Source organism: Balaenoptera ricei, chromosome 9 (genome assembly GCF_028023285.1).
Source record: "Balaenoptera ricei isolate mBalRic1 chromosome 9, mBalRic1.hap2, whole genome shotgun sequence".
NCBI lineage: Eukaryota > Metazoa > Chordata > Mammalia > Artiodactyla > Balaenopteridae > Balaenoptera > Balaenoptera ricei.
The window spans coordinates 29075244-29098149 of NC_082647.1; the positions used below are offsets into that span (position 1 = coordinate 29075244).

Below are 22906 nucleotides of genomic sequence, written 5' to 3' on the forward strand. Positions count from 1 at the left end.
CAAGTTGAGCTATAAAATTGTGGGGAAAATGAGTTGGAACCTTTGCAGGAAAACGTATTGGTTCTTTTCTGATTGATTTTTAGATTTTCACTCATGCATTATTTATAGGGAGCCCAAGAAATCTTCAATGAATTACCTTGTGAATATGTGGAGCCGCATGAATTAAAAGAAGTTTCCCAAAATGGAGGTAGGGAGGGCGGGGAGGGCGAGTGTATGTATCTCTTACTGTTTTTAACAGTTTCAGTGTTATAATATTTTATCACCATAAACCTTTATCATTTGTGACCCACTTTACTAATTTCTTTCTCCTCTGCAAGACCTGAGAAAAGTGTACGGGACAGTGTTAAGTCGCCATCATCATCTCGTCAGGAAAACAGATGGTATATATGATCCTGTAGAGTATGACAAATATCCTGAGCGCTACATAAGCCGCTTTAATACTGATGTGAGTATCATACCTAGCTTTTGAGTTGGTTGCTCATGATACACTATAGTTAGGCTGTTTTTAAGGAGAGAGATTGTGATTGTGTACATTGGTTTTCAGTTCTCCGTATTGACTTGCTGTGAGTCCTTTGGGTATTATGAGTTGTCCTTAGGTGTTGTTGGCTTTTCTTGGTGTTTGGAGTGGTCTTTGCTTCGTGGCTTTGGTGGTTTCTATGGGTATGCCCATTGCTTCACTGACTCTGTTTCTCCTTCAGGTCTGCATGTGCCCAATTGCTCTAAACCATTTCCTGTGGGTTACTGTTTTCTGTATTTACCCTGAATTAGTTAGTACTGTTGAGAAACCACAGTGTCTATGAGAGTTGATCTCAACATAGTTCTATCCCTTCTATGGCCACAAATTGCAATCAACCTCAGCCAGCCATCTTGGAATACATGCCATTGATTACAGGGGACAAGAGTGAAACAGTATGGCTAGAGAAGACCCATCTCCACTGTACAAAAGTTACTTCCAATTCAAATCCTTCTGCTGGGGACACACTGATCTCATCTTATAAGAAGGATAATATATTTGTGTGTTTTGTAGTCATTGGTCATGCAACAGTCCACCTCAAAATAAACCAACAAAAAAATGCATGCATCTAATTGTGAAAAGGAATGTTTTCAATAATTTTAAATGTATTTGAACAATATAACATTTTAAGATTCTGGTATGAAATTTAGTGTTATAGCATGTAGAGCGTATTATAGAAGAAGAACTCTTTACCTGTGGCTTGAGAATGCTTGAGATGCTTGAGAAACAGGAATCATAAAATTAGTTTCAAATTGAAAAATTTTGAATCTAGTACGTTTCCATCCCTTCTCTTCCCCAATCACAGAAATATTGGTGATTGGATGCATCCCAAAACTTATAATGACCTAGTTACCATGTATGCATGCATGTAGCACATTTGCCCGTGGAGCTTACAGATGTTATCTGATTTAATCTTCACAGCATTCCTTTGAGGAATGGGGTATGCATTATCCCCATCTGGCAGGTAAGGAAAACAGAGCCCAGAGAAGTTAAGGTAGCGTGCTTTAGATCACATGCTACTAGAGGCTGAGCTGGAAATAGAGCACTTGGTCACTTGAACTTCTGTTATTTCCTTTTTCTTGGCTATGCAAGGCATTATAGAACACAAATATTCATGTATTTATATTCATATATTTTTCTATAATGAGGTAATTCTCCACTGAAATCTGGGTGGGTATTTATTGTCTTTGCTTCGAAAGGTGACCACTGGCTTGGCAAATAACAAAGTCAATTAGAAATAACGTTAAATTATTTCTCATGAACTTTACTGATAGCTCTCTTTCAGCACACTGCTTTGAAAAAGGCTATTTCCTATCTCGCTCACCTTGGAATTTGCTTTACAGATTGCACCCTATACAACTTGTTTAATTAATGGAATCTACTGGGAACAAAACACCCCCCGCCTACTAACCCGCCAAGATGCTCAGAGTCTCCTGGCCCCAGGCCAGCCCTCAGCTGCTGGTGTTGAAGGCTGCCCAGCACTGCCGCACAAGTAAGGACGTCAGCAATGATGGCAGTTTTCAGCAGCAAGGCCCACTGTGAGGGTATCACACATAGGGGACCCACATAGCACAGGACTTGACTATTAATAACCGGTTGTCTGCCTTATCTTATTTAATCTCTTGGAAATTTTTTTTTTTTTTAATTTTATTTATTTATTTATTTATTTTTGGCTGTGTTGGGTCTTCGTTTCTGCGCGAGGGCTTTCTCTAGTTGTGGCGAGCGGGGGCCACTCTTCATCGCGGTGCGCGGGCCTCTCACTATCGCGGCCTCTCTTGTTGCGGAGCACAGGCTCCAGACGTGCAGGCTCAGCAATTGTGGCTCACGGGCCTAGTTGCTCCGCGGCATGTGGGATCCTCCCAGACCAGGGCTCGAACCCGTGTGCCCTGCATTGGCAGGCAGATTCTCAACCACTGCGCCACCAGGGAAGCCCACTTGGAAATATTTGACAGTTAACCTTCCCTCCTTTTTTTTTCTTTTAATCAAAGTATAGTTGATTTACAATGTTGTTAGTTTCAGGTGTACAGCAAAGTGATTCAGTTATATATATATATGCATAAGGTGACATCCCGAAAGTTAGAAAAAGTGTTCTGGGCTTAACTGTGTTAAGTGATCAGCTGGACTCGGTGATAACATGTTCGGGATAGCTGAGATTGCAAGGTTTCTTTTTCTTTTTTTTTTTTTTTGTTTGCTCTAGGGAGCAAGTTTATTTTTTTTATTGAAGTATAGTTGATTTACAATGTCGTGTTAGTTTCAGGTGTACAGCACAGTGATTTAGTTATATATATATATATATATATATATATATATATATATATATACATACATATTTTCCTTTTTCAGATTCTTTTCCATTATAGGTTATTATAAGATATTGAATATAGTTCCCTGTGCTATACATTAGGTCCTCATTTTTTATCTATTTTATATATAGTAGTGTATATCTGTCAATCTCAAGCTCCTCATTTATCCCTCCCTCCCCCCCTTTGTGCTTTGGTAACCATATGTTTGTTTTCTGTGTTTGTGAGTCTATTTCCTTCCCTCCTTCTTGAAATTCTCTTCTCTTATGTGACTCCCCACATAGCTAAAAAGTAAGCTCCTTAGAGAGGTCTTCTCTTGTTTCCCCATTCCCATCACTCTTCAGTCTGTTACTATATTTTTCCCTGAAATTCATGTGTTTATGATTTTTATTTTCCTGCGTTTATGATTTTTCCTGCCTTACTAGAACTTACTAGAACTTAATCTCCTTAAGGATAGGGGCCCTATTTGTTTTGGCCACAGATACCCAGTACGTTGTTTGACATATAATGTTCATTCAAATAATTACTAAATGTTGAATGAATTCGTTAATAAATAAATATTTATGGAACACCTGGTCTGCCTGGCACTCTGCTAAGCTGAGAGATAAAGAAAAAATGTGGTTGCTACCCTCAGGCATGTAGCTGGCATCAATTAAATTCCAAAGGAATGCTAGGAGCAATCAATATCGCAAGAGTTTAGAAGAAAGTGGGAGCATGGGCTCGGCAAAGTCTCTAGGGAGGAGCGAGGAGAACAAGGATTTCAAGTGATAGGACTGGTGCTTGATAAATATGGAGCCACCGAAGCACAGTTTAAGACAGTGAGTGGGACAGTGCAGCCCTAGTATAGGGTTTATATGAGCAAGTGGAAATTACAGATTGGGCAGGAAAATTGTGGTCAACCTCAAAAGGATTTCGAATCCTGGGCTGAGACTTTTGTTCATAATTCCAGAGATTTCTATGTAATAACACATAAAATTATGTATTACTAAGCAGGGTGGAGGTAGTGTAGTCAAACTTCCTAAGTTATTTAAAGTTGGCTAACTAGCTTAACTTTAGGCTGTTGTCAATGATTTCTCTAGGGAAGGATTTTTTTTTTCTTTTTTATTGGAGTATAGTTGATTTACAATGTTGTGTTGTTTCTGCTGTACAGCAAAGTGAACCAGTTATACATATATATATATCCACTCTTTTTTATTTTTAATATTTATTTATTTAGGCTGCACTGGGTCTTAGTTGCGGCATGTGGACTTCTTAGTTGTGGCATGCATGCGGATCTAGTTCCCCGACCAGGGATCGATGCTGGGCCCCCTGCATTGGGAGTGTGGAGTCTTACCCACTGAGCCACCAGGGACTTCCCTATCCACTCTTTTTTAGATTCTTTTCCCATAGAGGCCATTACAGAGTATTGAGTAGAGTCCCCTCTGCTATACAATAGACCTTATTAGTTATCTATTTTATATATAGTAGTATGTATAAGGAGGGTTTTTTTTTTTTACTTTTATCTCTTTTCCTTTCTTGTCTTCCCTCATCCTCATCCTCCTCTTCCTCTTCCTCTTTTTCTTTTTGCTTGTGGAGACTAAAACTCCTATTAGGAAGATTCTCTGTATCCCAAAAGAACAGTTTCCTGAACAGGTGAGCTGTAAGAAAAAGAGCTAAGGAGCCTAGGAAATATTTGGCATCTACATTGAAAATTGTCCAAGCACCTTTCATTTTTACTCATTTTTAATTCTGTTGGAGACTTCAGAGATCCATGTTCACATCTAGGTATTGATGTTATTTACAGACTTGTGGCAATATGTGACATTTCAGCCGACACCGGAGGATCTATTGAGTTTATGACTGAGTGTACGACAATAGAGCATCCCTTCTGCATGTATGATGCAGATCAGCATATTATTCATGACAGGTGAGTTTGCTAAAGCTGTTAGATGGGGAGAGATACATAATAATGCATCATTTACTTCCTTTGATATACTACTCTAAAATACTCAATATTTCACAGCTTTATGAAGGCTATGCAAATTTCCAGAGATATGCTCAAGCATATTAAAAAATTTGGTAGAAAAACCACATTCAGATTTGAGCACTTAAATACACACACACACACATACTACATTTCAATGGGTTGTGAAGAAGGGAAAAGTTTTATTTGAAAAGTCTTGTTTATTTTTCTATATACGGTGGTAGAAGATTACAAATGATTATGAAGTGTAAATAACGGAGTAGACATCTGGGAAAGTTAGAGCTTACACATAAATTTTGTCCATTCGAATAAAGCATGTTGCTTCTCCTAGTGTTGAAGGCTCTGGGATTCTGATGTGCTCCATTGACAATTTGCCGGCACAGCTTCCAATTGAATCTACCGAATACTTTGGAGACATGCTTTACCCTTATGTAGAAGAAATGGTAAGCAGACTGGTAGCAACACCTCTGTGGCTTTAAATAGGACTTTGGAGTGATCTGATGAATGTTCTGGTCTCCTGTATCTAAGAAATCTGTTGTAAAATGAAATGCCAGCGCTTCCCCGAAGTACTTCCTGACACTCTTATCTTACATATTCTGCATAATTGTTTCATGGGAAATATGTAACTGCCTTCATGCTTCATTACAATTGCATTTGCCTCTCATTATGCATACTTTATTAAGAATGTTCATGACATGTGAGATAAGATTTACTTTATTTTTACTTTTTTTCTGCTTTCTAGGTCAATTCATATTTTGGGGCATTCTTAGTATACTGTGATTAATAGATTGGAAAAATCAGAAATACAGAAAATTTTGTTGGATTTTAGGCACTCATGCTTGGTTAAATGACAGCCTATGTTCTGGTCATGTATTATTATTATTATTATTATTATTTTTTAATATCTTTATTGGAGTATAATTGCTTTACAATGGTTGTTAGTTTCTGCTGTCTAACAAAGTGAATCAGTTATACATATACATATATCCCCATATCTCCTCCGTCTTGGGTCTCCCTTCCACCCTCCCTATCCCACCCCTCTAGGTGGACACAAAGTACCGAGCTGATCTCCCTGTGCTATGTGGCTGCTTCCCACTAGCTATCTATTTTACTTTTGGTAGTGTATATATGTCCATGCCACTCTCTCACTTCGTCCCAGCTTACCTTTCCCCCTCCGCGTGTGCTCAAGTCCATTCCCTACGTCTGCGTCTTTATTCCCATCCTGGCCCTAGGTTCTTCAGAAACATTTTTTTTTTTTTTTTTAGATTCCACACATATGTGTTAGCATACGATATTTGCTTTTCTCTTTCTGACTTACTTCGCTCTGTATGACACACTCTATGTCCATCCACCTCACTACAAATAACTCAATTTCGTTTCTTTTTATGGCTGAGTAACATTCCATTGTATATATGTGCCACATCTTCTTTATCCATTCCTCTGTCGATGGACACTTAGGTTGCTTCCATGTCCTGGCTATTGTAAATAGAGCTGCAGTGAACATTGTGGTACATGGCTCTTTTTGAATTATGGTTTTCTCAGGGTATATACCCAGTAGCGGGATTGCTGGATTGTATGGTAGTTCTATTTTTAGTTTTTTAGGGAACCTCCACATACTGTTCTCTATAGTGGCTGTATCAATTTACACTCCCACCAACAGTGCAAGAAGGAGGGTTCCCTTTTCTCCACACCCTCTCCAGCATTTATTGTTTGTAGATTTTTTGATGATGGCCATTCTGACTGGTGTGAGGTGATACCTCATTGTAGTTTTGATTTGCATTTCTCTGATGATTAGTGATGTTGAGCATCCTTTCATGTGTTTGTTGGCAATCTGTATATCTTCTTTGAAGAAATGTCTATTTAGGTCTTCTGCCCATTTTTGGATTGGGTTGTTTGTTTTTTTCATATTGAGCTGCATGAGCTGCTTGTAAATTCTGGAGATTAATCCTTTGTCAGTTGCTTTATTTGCAAATATTTTCTCCCATTCCGAGGGTTGTCTTTTCGCCTTGTTTATGGTTTCTGTTGCTGTGCAAAAACTTTTAAGTTTCATTAGATCCCATTTGTTTATTTTTGTTTTATTTCTCTAGGAGGTGGGTCAAAAAGGATCTTGCAGTGATTTATGTCATTGAGTGTTCTACCTATGTTTTCCTCTAAGAGTTTTATAGTGTCTGGCCTTACATTTAGGTCTTTAATCCATTTTGAGTTTATTTTTGTGTGTGGTGTTAGGGAGTGTTCTAATTTCAGTCTTTTACATGTAGCTGTCCAGTTTTCCCAGCATCATTTATTGAAGAAGTTGTCTTTTCTCCATTGTATATTCTTGCCTACTTTATCAAAGATAAGGTGACCATATGTGCATGGGTTTATTTCTGGGCTTTCTATCCTGTTCCATTGATCTATGTTTCTGTTTTTGTGCCAGTATCATACTGTCTTGATTACTGTAGCTTTGTAGTATAGTCTGAAGTCGGGGAGCCTGATTCCTCCAGCTCCGTTTTTCTTTCTCAAGATTGCTTTGGCTATTCGGGGTCTTTTGTGTTTCCATATAAATTGTGATATTTTTTGTTCTAGTTCTGTGAACAATGCCAGTGGTAGTTTGATAGGGATTGCATTGAATCTGTAGATTGCTTTGGGTAGTAGAGTCATTTTCACAATGTTTGATTCTTCCAATCCAAGAGCATGGTATATCTCTCCATCTGTTTGTATCATCTTTAATTTCTTTCATCAGTGTCTTATGGTTTTCTGCATACAGGTCTTTTGTCTCCTTACATAGGTTTATTCCTAGGTATTTTATTCTTTTTGTTGCAATGGTAAATGGGAGTGTTTCCTTAATTTCTCTTTCTGATTTTTCATCATTAGTGTATAGGAATGCAAGAGATTTCTGTGCATTAATTTTGTATCGTGCTACTTTACCAAATTCATTGATTAGCTCTAGTAGTTTTCTGGTGGCATCTTTAGGATTCTCTATGTATAGTATCATGTCATCTGCAAACACTGACAGTTTTACTTTTCTTTTCCAATTTGGATTCCTTTTATTTCTTTTTCTTCTCTGATTGCTGTGGCTAATACTTCCAAAACTATGTTGAATAATAGTGGTGAGAGTGGACAACCTTTTCTTGCTCCTGATCTTAGAGGAAATGGTTTCAGTTTTTCACCATTGAGAACCATGTTGGCTGTGGGTTTGTCATATATAGCCTTTATTATGTTGAGGTAAGTTCCCTCTATGCCTACTTTCTGGAGAGTTTTTATCATAAATGGGTGCTGAATTTTGTCAAAAGCTTTTTCTGCATGTACTGATCATATGGTTTTTCTTCTTCAATTTGTTAATATGGTGTATCACATTGATTGATTTGCTTATATTGAAGAATCCTTCCATTTCTGGGATAAATCCCACTTGATCATGGTGTATGATCCTTTTAATGTGCTGGTGGATTCTGTTTGCTAGTATTTTGTTGAGGATTTTTGCATCTACGTTCATCAGTGATATTGGCCTGTAGTTTTCTTTCTTTGTGACATCTTTGGTTTTGGTATCAGGGTGATGGTGGCCTCGTAGAATGAGTCTGGGAGTGTCCCTCCCTCTGCTATATTTTGGAAGAGTTTGAGAAGGAGAGGTGTTAGCTCTTCTCAAACTGTTTGATAGAGTTGGCCTGTGAAGCCATCTGGTCCTGGGCTTTTGTTTGTTGGAAGATTTTTAATCACAGTCTTAATTTCAGTACTTGTGATTGGTCTGTTTATATTTTCTATTTCTTCCTGGTTCAGTCTTGGAAGGTTGTGCTTTTCTAAGAATTTGTCCATTTCTTCCAGGTTGTCCATTTTATTGGCATATAGTTGTTTGTAGTAATCTCTCATGATCCTTTGTATTTCTGCAGTGTCAGGTGTTACTTCTCCTTTTTCATTTCTAATTCTGTTGATTTGAGTCTTCTCCCTTGTTTTGTTGATGAGTCTGGCTAATGGTTTATCAATTTTGTTTATCTTCTCAAAGAACCAACTTTTAGTTTTATTGATCTTTGCTATCGTTTCCTTCATTTCTTTTTCATTTATTTCTAATCTGATCTTTATGAGTTTCCTTCTGCTAACTTTGGGGTTTTTTTGTTCTTCTTTTTCTAATTGCTTTAGGTATAAGGTTAGGTTGTTTATTTGAGATGTTTCTTGTTTCTTGAGGTAGGATGGTATTGCTATAAACTTCCCTCTTAGAACTGCTTTTGCTGCATCCCATAGGTTTTGGGTCATTGTGTTTTCATTGTCATTTGTTTCTAGGTATTTGTCCATTTCCTCTTTGATTTCTTCAGTGATCTCTTGGTTATTAAGTAGTGTGTTGTTTAACCTCCGTGTGTTTGTATTTCTTACAGGTTTTTTCCTGTAATTGATATCTAGTCTCATAGCATTGTGGTCAGAAAACATACTTGATACGACTTCAATTTTCTTAAATTTACCAAGGCTTGGGGAGGGAGGGGTATGGAATGAGGGGTGAGCCTGTGGTGGCAGAGGCCAGCGTGACGTTGCAACAGCCTGAGGCATGCCGTCTGTTCTCCTGGGCAAGTTGTCCCTGGATCACGGGACCCTGGCAGTGGTGGGCTGCACACGCTCCCAGGAGGGGCGGTGTGAGTAGTGACCTGTGCTTGCACACAGGCTTCTTGGTGGTTGCAGCGGCAGCCTTAGCCTTTCATGCCCGTCTCTGGTGTCTGCGCTGATAGCCATGGCTTGCATCCATCTCTGCAGCTCGTTTAGGCTTTGCTCTGAATCCCCTCTCCTTGTGCATCCCAAAACAATGGTCTTTTGCCTCTTAGGCAGTTCCAGACTTTTTCCCGGACTCCCTCCTGATTAGCTGTGGCGCACTAGCCCCCTTCAGGCTGTGTTCACGCTGCCAACCCCAGTCCTCTCCCTGGGATCTGACCTCCAAAGCCCGAGCCTCAGCTCCCAGTCCCCGCCTGCCCTGGCGTGTGAGCAGACAAGCCTCTCGGGCTGGTGAGTGCTGGTCGGCACGGATCCTCTGTGTGGGAATCTCTCCGCTTTGCCCTCTGCAGCCCTGTTGCTGCGCTCTCCTCCGTGGCTCTGAAGCTTCTCCCCTGCCCACCCCCTTGTCTCCACCAGTGAAGGGGCTTCCTAGTGTGTGGAAACTTTTCCTCCTTCACAGCTTCCTCCCCGAGGTTCAGGTCCCGTCCCTATTCTTTTGTCTCTGTTTTTCCTTTTTTCTTTTGCCCTACCCAGGTACATGGGAAGTTTCTTGCCTTTTGGGAAGTCTGAGGTCTTCTGCCAGCATTCAGTAGGTGTTCTGTAGGAGTTGTTCCACATGTAGATGTATTTTTTATGTATTTGTGGGGAGGAAGGTGATCTCCACGTCTTACTCCTCTTATCTTGAAGGTCCCCTGGTCATGTATTATTTACTGTGATCAGCGATTGACTGCTGAAATACTGTGTTATCTAAATTCTATTTTCTTTGTCAGAGAAAAGCTTTCTTACTTCATTATTTATCCTAAGCATTCATACCCATCCTGCTTTATTTCTACTGCTAATGGCTGTCTGCCTCAGGCAGTGGTTCCAAAGGTATGAAGAGTGGCTCTTGTCCTTTTCATCCATGGTTTCACTCAGGAGCTCTCGTACTAAAATGGGGCAATAGGTAGTGTGGTATGAATAAGTGCAACTTCCAGCCCATTTTCTTCTTTTCTTTCACAAACTATTCTATTTTGACCCTTTGTTTTTCCTCCTGGAATATGTTAGCAGCGAGATGTAACAGGCTTTAGAAAATGCTGGTGGCAGGCATTATCATGGTTGGAAACAATATTATATAGCACTTAGTATGTTCCAGACAGTGTTCAAATTACTTTAGATATTTTAATTTTTAAATACTTGCGACCACCCTTTCAGGTAGGTACCATTATCAACCCATTGTACTGATTAGAAAACTGAGACACAAATAAGTTAAGGCTGAGAAAGCTTGCTGATGCAGTACTGGATCTGCAGTGTGTCTGGAATTGGTGCTGAGGGATTAAAGTAGCCTGAGAAAGAGAGTATAAATGCCAGGTTTTACTGGAGACATCACTTGCTTTATGGCCTTGAGCCGGGCACTCACTTCCTTTCTGAGCCTCAGATGTTTCACCTGTAAAGTAAGGTGGTTTTAATATATAATCTTAATGGTCCCTCTAGTTCTAACGTTCTGTAATTGTAAATGTTTAAGTGGTGAAAAGCATGTGTATATTAAAAAAGTAATAATAAATTTACCTAGATGTTTACTATCTTCAGTGATGTTCATTCATTTCCCTCTGGTATCATTTCCCTGAAGAATCAATAACTTCCTTTAGCCCTTTACTTGAATTTTTATTTCGGATATTCTCTTTTCAGTTCTAAAATTTCCATTTGGTTTTTTTTTTTTTTCTCTTTCTGTCCTGAGAATTTCTATCTTTTTATTTATTATGAGTGTAGTTTCCTTTATCACATGGAGCACAGTTGTAAAAGCCACTTTACAGTCTACCTCATATTTCCAAAATTCTGGGTAAACTTGGGCTTGAAATATATTGATTGTCTTTTCCCTTGAGAATGGATCATGTCATAGCTTTCTCGTTTTCTTAAGCTGAATAATTTTGGAGAACATCCTGGATGAGGTGAAGAGTCATGCTGTGGAGATTCTGGATTGTTACATTTCTCTGAAAAGTGTTGCTTTTGTTTGGTTTATTTGGCTTTTTTTAGCAGGCAATTAACTTGGCTAGACTTAAACTGAAAACTCTGTCTCACCTGAGACAGGTAGCTCAAGTAAAATTGTTCAGCTCTTTCATCTTTATCTGGATTGCTTGTAATTTGACCTGCACATGCTCAGTCCTTCCAGACTTGGACCAGAGCTTACATGGAAGTTGGGCTTCACTTTATCTGAATCTGTCCTTTCTGGCATTTTCCACTCACACTCCAGAGGCTGTGGTGCTGTGGGTTTCAACCCTGTTTCCTCAGATCAGAAAGTCAGTGAGCTTGCTGCAGGTTTTTAGCTCCTCACACCACGTGGCCCCTCCTCAGGGCAATGCCAAAAGAACAGCAAGCTCAGCTATGGCACTGGTTATTTCTTCGGAGTTTTGACTCTCTTCCCAAACCGCCTGCTATTCTTCATTCTCTGAAGCCCTCACATAGTTACTTTTGTTTGTATTTTGTCCAGAGTTTATAGTTGTTATGTGTAGGAGGGATGGTCTGTTAGAACTTAGTCCCTACCTAAAAGAGAACTCCCCAGTCATAATACATTAATTAAATCAGCTTGACTCCAGCAGAGCTTTGGAATAGCTAGAAGAGCTATCGGTGAGCCTCTGGCTTTAATTCATCTTTTGAATCTTACAAGTATGCATTTCTGTGCAACTCTTACCTTATTAGGCCAAAATATGGAAAATGTTGCATGCTAGTTTGCCTTTGTGAATGGATTTGACTGTTATTTCTTGAAATGTCTTTTTGTTTGGTTGCTCTAAAATCATTTACCATTCTAAGAAGCTGTTACTAGCCATTTTCAAGTCACAAATTATTATGTTTCAAAATTTCAATAACAAGTTTCTTTCTTTTAATTAATTAATTAATCTATTTATTTATTTTTGGCTTAGTTGGGTCTTTTGTTGCTGCGCACGGGCTTTCTCTAGTTGCGGTTAGTGGGGGCTACTCTTCGTTGTGGTGCACGGGCTTCTCATTGCGGTGGCTTCTCTTGTTGTGGAGCGCGGGGTCTAGACGTGTGGGCTTCAGTAGTTGTGGCACGTGGGCTCAGTAGTTGTGGCTCACGGGCTCTAGAGTGCAGGCTCAGTAGTTGCGGCCCATGGGCTTAGTTACTCCACAGCATGTGGGATCTTCCTGGACCAGGGCTTGAACCTGTGTCCCCTGCATTGGCAGGCGGATTCTTAACCACTGTGCCACCAGGGAAGCCCTACAAGTTTATTTCTTTTAGACTTTAGAACACAGTTTTTCATTCCAATTTGTCCTTAATCAAAATTGCCATTCATTCAGTACAGTTGATCGCATACAGATGTTAGGAGAAAAGCAAGCCAATTCAATGAAATCCTTAGTAAAGTGTGTTTGAGGGTTAGCCCATGTAACTGATGAGGGATAAGTAAAATTTAAATAAAATTTTTCTTAAAGAAGAAAATATAATATTTTTACATTATATAATAGTATAAAATATTAAAGTATCACAGATAAGTGATATGTAAGTATACAGCATGATAAATTATCACAAAGACACCCATGTGAACACTACATAGGTAAAAAAGAGAACAAGGTTAACATCCCAGAAACCCCCTTGTGCCTCTCCCAGCACCGTTCCCACTCTCCTTCTGAAAGGTACCTACTACCTTGACTAAAAACTATGGATTAGTTTTGCCTTTTGGGGGAAAATTTTATTTTTTGAACATATTAATCAGAGTTTAAACTCACTTCTGATAATTACAATGAACTTTTGGGTCTGTTTATGTTCTTCGTTTTACTTTTTCTTGGTTTTCAGTCAATTCTTATCACTTAATATGCCTGTTTAGTTTTGATTGAATGTTGGATATTGTGTATATAAAATTTTAGAGATGATTTGAGGCTCTGGACGTTATGTATTTTTTTCAGAGAAGATTTCCTTTGTTTCTGGCAGGGGGATAGGCTAGGAAAAAAATCACCTCAATTCATGATTCAAAGGTGGGCTTCGGTCCTTTGGAAAACCGATGTTTTTCAATTTACCATTTATTTAGAATATAGTCTTTCAGGATCCCAAATGAAAATCTGGCCTTTATTTGGATCCCTTTCAACAGAACTTAAACTCCAGTTTTTGTCACCCTATTGTTTAAGGTCAGCCAAAAGCTCTTCTCAGTTTCTCTCTGCTTAACATCCCAGCCATTGCTTCCACATTGGTGACTACATCTAAGAAATGTGCTTAGATGTCTGTTGACAAAGCCAACTTCCCTAAATTGTCACAGCTTCTTCCTTTTATATGTCACTAAGGTCTTCCAAACAGTGTGGTGGGATTGTCTTGGAGACATCTCTCTCAGCGTATCTTTGAGCACTGGACATTTTTGAAAACTGATGAGTGTCTCTATGTAGTTTTAATCATATGTGTATCTGCTTACCACTAAAAAATTAAGTATATTTTCTGTATTCTTTTCTGATAACGGTATGGGAGCTATACTTAAAGTACCTCGGAGATATCGTGGATTTAGTTTCGGACCACTGCAATAAAGTGAATATCACAATAAAGTGAGTCACACAACTTTTTTGATTTCCCAGTGCATATACAAGTTATGTTTAAACTATGCTGTAGTCTATTAAGTGTGCAATAGCATTAAGTCTAAGGAAAATGTACATACCTTAATTAAGAAATACAATATTGTATATCAACTCTACTTCAATTAAAAAAATATTTTATTGCTAAAATATGTTAACCATCATCTGAGCCTTCAGTGTGTCATTATCTTTTTGCAATAGTAATATTAAAGATCACTGATCACAGATCAGCTTAACAAAAAGAATAATAATGAAAAATTTTGAAATATTGGGAGAGTTACCAAAATGTGACACAGAGACATGAAGTGAGCAAATGCTTTTGGAATAATGGTACTGATAGACTTGCCCGACACAGGGTTGCCACAAACCTTCAATTTGCAAAAAATAAAATTAAAAAAGAAAAATCAGTATCTGTAAACCACAGTAAACTGAACACAATAGAACAAGGTATGCCTGTATATGCACTGTCCTATTTCCCACAGATTTTCCTTTTTGACTTGAGGTCCCTATGGACCCTGTAGCATTGCAGGGCACAGGATATCATTTTGAACCAATATGGAAGTTTTGTTTCAGTTGAATTCAATAGATATTTCTTGTCTGTTGGAACAAGGCACACATATAAGTGAAGAGAATTAAAACACAGTTTCTGACCTGTAGGAGCGTGAGGTCCAGGAAGGGGATAAGAGGAGTGTGCAGCTCTGCCGTAAGATGGAATGTGGCAGCCATCAGAGAGATGCTAATGATGTTGTGGAGGGAGACGATCTGCCCTGTTGGGAAAGCCAGGGAAGGTGACACTTGAGCTGGCTCTTGGTAGATGTATAGGATCTGTTCATTTGCGTAGGTGTGGGAGGCATCCTGTGTGATGGAGACGGGAGCAAAGGTGGAAGTAATTTAACATAAGCTTTCTGTGCGTTGTCTGGTCTGGTGGACTTAAGGTAAATATGTTGGTTCCATGTTAAAAGGGTCTTAACACCAGGATAAATAGCTTGAAGTTAATTTAGAAAAGACTGATGAGGGACTTCCCTGGTGGCGTAGTGGTTAGGAATCCGCCTGCCAGTGAAGGGGACACAAGTTCCAGCCCCCGTCCGGGAAGATCCCACATGCCACGGAGCAACTAATCCTGTGGGCCACAACTACTGAGCCTGCGCTCTAGAGCCTGTGAGCCACAACTACTGAGCCCGCCTACCACAACTACTGAAGCCTGCACACCTAGAGCCCGTGCTCCGCAGCAAGAGAAGCCACCGCAATGAGAAACCCACGTAGCCCCCGCTCGCTGCAACTAGAGAAAGCCCGAGGGCAGCAACGAAGACCCAACACAGCCAAAAATAAATAAGTAAATAAAATAAATTTATTTAAAAAAAAAAAAAGAGCGATGAGCCTCAAAGATGTTATATGTGAAAGTGACAAGACATACCACATGTTCCAGGAGGCTTGTGCTTGCAGTTTTGTAGTGGTTGAATTCTAGCAAGGGAGACAGTTAAATGCAGTAATCAAACAGCCTTTTGTTGTCTTTTATGTTTGCCTTTCTTTAGGTGGACTCAAGACAATTATTAGGGACTTCCCTGGTGGTCCAGTGGTTAAGTTCTGCACTTCCACTACAGGGGGCACAGGTTCTATCCCTGGTTGGGGAACTAAGATCCCGCATGCCATGTAGCATGGCCAAAAAAAAAAAAACAAAACGAAATGAGGATTGACATCTCTGAGGACTGCAGTTCAGGACGATTATTAGTTTCCTTGGGAGAAAAAAATCCATTGAACTTTAAGTAATTATTGCATGTATCCACTAAGGTATTTATTGAATATTTACCATTTTATAATGTAGTAGGCATACAGCAAGATGCCAAATGCAGTTCCTACTTTCCAGGTCTGCTTGGGGGCAGCTTTTGGTAAAGGCTTTACAGAGGAGGCAATTCTTCAGCTGCCTCTTGGAGGCCAAAGAGGAGGAGTTCCAGGTAGAGGAATAGCATGTGAGGCATCGACATGGTGTGGCACAGAGGCAGGTGAGGGCGTGATGCAGATACGCAGCCCCACGCTGTTATCAGGACTGAAGTGCTGGGTGTGAGGCCAATGGGAGGGTTGAGACAAGAGAGGCAGAGCCAGACTGTAGAGGAGCCTGAGACTAACTTGAAGGCAACGGAAAGCTACTGGATTATTTTAAATAGGCACAGGAGAAATAATCAGATTTGTGCTGTAGATTGGAGATAAATGGAGGAAAGAGAGGTGGGAAGTAGTTCCCATGGTCCCAGTAAGGCCTAAATAATGCTGTGGAATTAGAGATAAAGAGCAGAGAGAGAGTGAAAAGATACACAAGAGTTCAGCCGTTTAACCATATACCGAGTGAGGTGCGAACTCATTTCATTGTCTACTTACTAATGGCTCCTGGCTTGTAGACAGGGTTGGTAGGTGGAGAAGTCAGCTTGAGAAGGAAATATTCCAAAGGTGCCTGGGAGAAACAAGCAGTGGGGAGACCCCAGGTGTGTCCATTTCATCAGTTTCCCAAAGAATGCCCTGGCTTTGCCATTATCCCAGCAATAGAGAGCCTAGGTGTCTTATGTTTTAGATACATGGAAGTAGTTTTACATGTATTTTAATACAGTAAACAAATACTGTCCTGCCAGCATCTGGTAGGTACATTTTACACTTTCTTAGTTGGATGAGTGCTCTGGACCTTAACCTATGGATAAAGAAGGAATGATTGTCTCATTGGCCATCAGAAGCAATCATACTGACTTATATGACCTTTACCCTTTGGCAGTCTATTCAAGGACTCTATACCTTGGAAGAAAAGAGGAGGACTGGGATGCTGGGATATTAACATGAGAGATGTGGCTTTTGTTGTTGGCCATCTGACTCATTCTTGCCAGATAATGGGAAGAGTGTGAATGACTTTTTGAGTCTACTAGGTCAAGTCATTTTCCTTGACACATTTGAAATGCTGATATGCCTATACATAGAACTAATACTGACCTGAGGTAGACTCTCTGTTGTAGGGTTGGTGGCTCTTTTGTCTGGAAGACCCGTTCTCTACTTCTAATAAAACAGCCTGAACCTTTGGCAAGGGGTAGAGTTCCTCAGAGTGAGGACTATGGTTATAAAGCGTGTGATGATATTTACCAGCATGCTCAACATGACACATTTAACTGGTGGGGAAGCATAAGTTTTTTGTGCTTCCAGTAAGCAAACATGATTAAATGTTGGTTTTAGAGTTGGAAATTGTACTGAAATAACATGTTTTAGGGGGGGCAGAATTCATTGCTTATAGAAAACTTCTTTTACCAATTATTTATACAATTCAGTGATTTTCCAAAAAACTGTTTTCTAAACTAATTTTTTTTCCTTTGACTAATATTTTAATATGGATAAAATAGCAAGAAGCCTTCTTTGCAATATCATTTCTCTTTTTCCAATCTCATTTCCTTTTCAGATATTATCAGACGCGACACAGCCTCTTGAAAGTCAGAATTTTTCTCCTGTGGTGCGAGATGTAAGTTATGAAAAGAATTTCTTTTCATGAATGTCTTTTTCCTCCACTATCCTTGCTCCTTGCCCCTTTCCTTTTTCTCTTCCTGCCTTTCTCTGTTACTCTCTCTTTTCTCTATTAGTCATGAGCCCATGTTTGTGGGACTAAATGTGGTGACTAAAGAAATGTCTTGTATCGTATATATTCAGGCAGTGATTACATCCAACGGCACATTGTCTAATAAGTATAAATATATCCAGAAACTCCGGGAGAGCAGGTAAGCATCATTCACATCCTCTTGTTTAATACATTTATTCTTATCTTGGATCTCATGAGTACTTTTTTTAATGCTTCTATGTGAGTTCGTGATGCTAGGATTATGCAGTATGTAATTTTAAAAAATGTCTGTAAATAATAGGAAATTCAAACAAAGCGACTGCCTGGAACCAGTGTGAATTATTTTCCCTTGAACAGTATTGTAGCATCTTTCTGGCTTTCTGTTATCCATGTAGACTTGGGTGTAAGTAAGCAAAACTCCAAAAGCTCTGTCTTTGTTCTTTCTCGAGCATTTTGCATATTGTAATGTCTCAGCTATTCTCTCAAGGGAAAATGAGCTTGCTAACCCTTTCTGTGGTGCTTTCAGGCTGATTTGTAGTTGAGGATTTGGACTCTCTTTTGTTTAGGATAATACTTGGCAAAGTGGGCTTTTGGTTAGAAATTAAGAAAAGTAGTGAAGAAAGAAAATCGTGAGAGGTCAGTTTTCCCTGGGGATTCTTACTAGGAGGAAAGTGTCAGGAAGTAATGTGGCAAATCTACTGGAGAGAACAGTTCTCTTAGGAAGATACTTAGCTAAGGCCCTGGTTTCTATAATTGGTTTTACTACTCAAAGTTTGGAAACATTGACATTTCTTTGGAATGTTCTGGTCTCCAACTGATTGCACTTGATCCGTGTTTATATCTGCTCCACTGGTCTATTCACATTAAAAAAAATAACCCATGCACTGAATTCTCAGGAGAAGCCAGAGTGGGAAAATTAAAAACAAACAAACAAACTGCCTGATCTTCTTTCTCAGTTTTTCCACCTATAAGAAGTAAATAAGAGATATGACCAGATCAAGTACTACTGTTATGCCTTCTCCAAATGTGTTTGTTAGCTTACAGTAATTTTTTGTGTGTCAGTGAAATATTCTGGCATGATACAAGAGTGTATAATTTGTTTTTTAAAAAAGCAACTAGTTCTATAACTCCATAGGAGAGTGTCTTGTAGGGGAAACTGCATATATTTGTTTTTCATAGTTCTGTGTATCTTTGATTTTTCATCATCAGATGATCCCTTTCTTACATTACTAATCCCAATGATGTGTCTACCATGACCAGTCGCTCTTTACACACCATATTTCACGTAGCGGCAGGTCTGCTGGCCCCAACCGCTAGGACTTCCTGCCCTCCTTCCCAGGTAGAACCTTGTGCCAAGAGACTGAAAATGAAGACTGCATTTTGGAAGGAAATTGGAGTTATCTTGAATCCCTGCCTTGTTCTTTTGTTCTCTTCGTTCCTTAGCACAATGATTATTAACCTGGAGCGCTTTGGGGTTGCTGATGGCGTGGACGGTATTAAAATCTAGGAGCGAGTTCTTAAAAATGTATTTTGAACAGTTTATTTTTTGGACATCAAAATAATGTGTTTCAATTACACAAAGTACAGAAAGTGCTGTTAGAGAGGATCTGTAATAGTGTTTCTTTCTGGGAGGTGAAATGGGATGGGGGTGGAAGTTAAAGGAGTCCTCCCTTCATCAGTAATATGAGTGCTGGGGGTGAAGAGGGGGCAGGAACATTCTATATTTAAATTTATTTTTATTCACTTATAATTAATGAAATGAAGTGAAGTTAAATAAAGGTTAAAGTTTGAGAGACATCCTGGCCTAAAAGATTCCAGCAACAGAGCTTTCTGCTTAAGTCCCTGTCACCAAGCCATTTCCATGGTTTTATAATGTTATCTGGGAATCTGATTCAAAAGACTTTTAATGAGGATCTTCCATCTTTAAGGCAAAACGCAGTGAGCAATAGTGGGTTTATAAAGACAGCTAAGACTCAGTCACTGTCTTGGAGGTCAGAGTTTGCAGGAAAGACAAAGAGTTAGCTGTCAGGAAGGCACAAATTCCAACAACAGAAAAATTCAAGAATTAAAGTTCTGCCTAGTGACTCATCTTATGTAGGTTTCTACATTTAACCCATGGCATTTGTGATTTCAGAATTATGGTTTTAACTGTTTTCAAGTGACCCTGAAGATAAGTCACAAGACAGTGTCTGATATGATAATAATCTCCTCCTCAGATCGTTGTCTTCTTGGATTGTTGTGAGGAGTAAATAAGGTTCTGATGTAAGGCCCCCAGCATGATTTTGAATCATGTCCCCCAGAAGGATAAAGTGTGACACCAAGTTACTCAGTTATGGGTAGCCAGGCGCTGGTCCAGCATCTGCATCTCACTAGTGGTATAGGGAACTCATACACCTCAAAGATCTCAGGGTCTGTTGTTCATCATACAAGATCTAAAATAATGAAAAATGTTGGTATTGGGAACTCCTGTTGAGGTTCTTACTGTAAGAAGTGTGGGAAAAAAATATCGCTTCACAGTCTAAGTTTTAGTTTGGTTTGGGGACAGCAACATTTTGTTATTTGAAACGTTTTTTTGGTTAAAATCCCCCCCCCCCCCTTTTATTTATAGGGAACGTGTTCAGTCACTTTCAGTGGGCACCAAGAAAAAGGTCTTGGTTCTTGGATCTGGTTACGTATCTGAGCCGGTGTTGGAATACCTGTTGAGGGATGACAATATAGAAATAACAGTAGGTAAATAAGCCCCAATTTTTAAAGAAGAGGAAGTAAAATTGATTTCAAAACATGGCTACTCTGTGAATTTTAGATGACTATCTTGTTTCTAAACTTTGAAAAATTATTTTTGGAGATGTTAAAATGTGTTTTACTCTCTAACTAGTGAAAGGAAATCTAAAGATTGGACTTTTTAATTCTTGAATAGGTTCTGACATGAAGAATCAAATCGAACAGTTAGGCAAGAAATATAATATTAATCCTGTTAGCCTGTACGTTGGTAAACAAGAAGTGAAGTTGAGCTCCTTGGTGGCAACGCAGGATCTTGTCATCAGGTTAGTAAATAGTAAGAAATGATTGCCATACATTTTGTTGTTGTTGCTGTTACTTCTCTTTCCTTATTTTTTCTCCTCTCCACTCTTCTCTTCTCCCCTCCTCTCCCCTGTCCTCCCTTCCCCCTTCTCTCCTCTTCTCTTCTCTCAGTAAACTTTTAAACTCACGTGTGCATCCAGGAAAGTGCACAAATCGTAAGTTTGTAGTTCAAAGAATTTTCACAAAGTGAACACATGGTGTAACCATCATCCACATCAGAAACAGAATATAATAGTATCCAAGAAGTGCTGCTTGTGCCCCTTTTTACTACCAGTCCCATCCTTCAAGGGTAAACACTGTCCTGGCTTCTAACACAGAGATTAGTTTCTGCTAGTTTTCAATTTGTACAGTCGGAATCTTTCAGTATGTCCTCATTTGTGGCTGCCTTCTTTCTTCAGCATTGTGATTGTGAGAGTCATTTGTGTTGTTGTCTGTAATTGTAGTTTATGCTCTTTACTGTGTAATACTCCATTATGCGAATATACTATTATTATCCATTTGACTGCTGATGAATGTCTAGGTTGTTTCCAGAATTTGGCTATTATGAATAGTGCTGCCATGAACAATTTAGTATTTGTCTTTTGGTTACCATATACACACATTTCTGTTGGGTATTTACCTAGAAGTGGAATTGCTGGGTCATGAGGCACTAATGACTTATATTTTGGTGGCTATTTTTTCCTTTAGACTTATAAAGCTTAAATGAAAGTGAGTAGATTCTCTAGCCCTATGACCATTTTTAGCCTTAGCAGAGGAACATATCTTGAAATATATCATTCATTACTATCTAATACAAATGCAGATCTAACTTCTAGATACAGGGCTACAAAATGAAGGCTAGATACTTCCTTTTGAAAATACCAAAGTGATAAGAATAAGCCATTTATTCTTAGAATATAATTTTTCCAAGATGGAAGGAAGAAAGTTAACCAGCTTTCATAATTAGATGACTTTCATAGTTAGATCAGATTCAAATGATATCTCTGGAGGAAGTTCTGTGATTTCCTCCGTAAAAAAGGGGGGGGGGGTTTCTCTGGTGGCGCAGTGGTTAAGAATCTGCCTGCTAATGCAGGGGACATGGGTTCGAACCCTGGTCTGGGAAGATCCCACATGCTGCGGAGCAACTAGGCGCGTGAGTCACAACTACTGAGCCTGCGTGTCTGGAGCCTGTGCCCCGCAACAAGAGAGGCCTTGTGAGAGGCCCGCGCACCGCGATGAAGAGTGGCCCCTGCTCGCCGCAACTAGAGAGAGCCCTAGCACAGAAACGAAGACCCAACATAGCAATCAATCAATCAATCAGTCAATCAATCTTTAAAAAAAAAAAAGGGGGGGTTGGAAAACAGACACAAAGAAAGGTAATTCTAAGTGGGAACTTTTGCATTATCTCTTAATATAGACTCACTTTGGGCACTTAAAAACATTATTCAATTTATAAAAATTTAATGTGCATTAATTATTTTTCAGCAAAAATTTATCAATAACCAATAGATCTTGTCTGTCAGGTTATAATTATGAAAGTAAGTCCTTATTCAAAACTGAAAATTCTAGCCTACTGAATAAAACAAAGAGAATTTGTTTTGCCACACATAGGTACCTAAACATAACATTGTTTTTTGATTAAAAAAAGAAAAGAACATAACAAAACACATTTTGAACAAAATCAGAAGCAAAATATGACAAGATAATGGACACGATAATAATCTATTAACAGGTGTAAAATTTAGAATTCCGTGACTTGGTGACCTTCAATAAGATTTAGCATGAGCAAAATCTGTTTTATATTTCACTTTTCTCAGTTGGTTGAGTTTCTGTGGTGAATAGTGGAAATGCTGTTAAACATTCCTGTAGTGTTTCTTAAATAGCTTTTCATTTTTTAAGTTGGAGAAAGAATGTTTTGATGTAAACACAATGTTAGGGACTATCAAAGTAAAATGAGTGAAGAATATGTTTCACAAAAATTTTATAATATGTCAAATTCTCATGGTTTTAATTTGCAGTTCTGGTTTTTAATGATTTAATGCAAAGTAGGAATTGAGTTTGATAAGTTACTTTGAAAATTAGTTGTGTATTTTGTGTATGTTTTCACAAGTGGCATTTCCAACTATTTGGATTAATTACATCCTCTTGAGTAGTTGCTATATTACATACACAATGAATTATGAACTCTAATCCCTTTGTCCAAAATAGGCACCATCAATCAAAGTTCTATTATTCTAGTTCTCAGCATATTATTAGGTTAGTGCTGATAATGCCCAAATTTA

The 22906-nt window shown here is 38.9% G+C and overlaps 1 protein-coding gene across 5 annotated transcripts in view; it reads left to right on the forward strand.

Moving 5' to 3' along the window:
- AASS (aminoadipate-semialdehyde synthase) overlaps positions 1 to 22906 on the forward strand; it is a 67397-nt gene that overhangs the window by 19749 nt on the left and 24742 nt on the right. For all 5 annotated transcript variants that reach the window (XM_059933513.1, XM_059933511.1, XM_059933510.1 and 2 more), the window contains exons 7-15: positions 109 to 187; positions 318 to 445; positions 1858 to 2006; positions 4598 to 4720; positions 5109 to 5220; positions 17412 to 17471; positions 17657 to 17724; positions 20173 to 20294; positions 20482 to 20608. In XM_059933513.1, coding sequence (XP_059789496.1) covers positions 109 to 187; positions 318 to 445; positions 1858 to 2006; positions 4598 to 4720; positions 5109 to 5220; positions 17412 to 17471; positions 17657 to 17724; positions 20173 to 20294; positions 20482 to 20608 — 968 coding nt within the window. The remainder of the gene's footprint in view (positions 1 to 108; positions 188 to 317; positions 446 to 1857; positions 2007 to 4597; positions 4721 to 5108; positions 5221 to 17411; positions 17472 to 17656; positions 17725 to 20172; positions 20295 to 20481; positions 20609 to 22906) is intronic.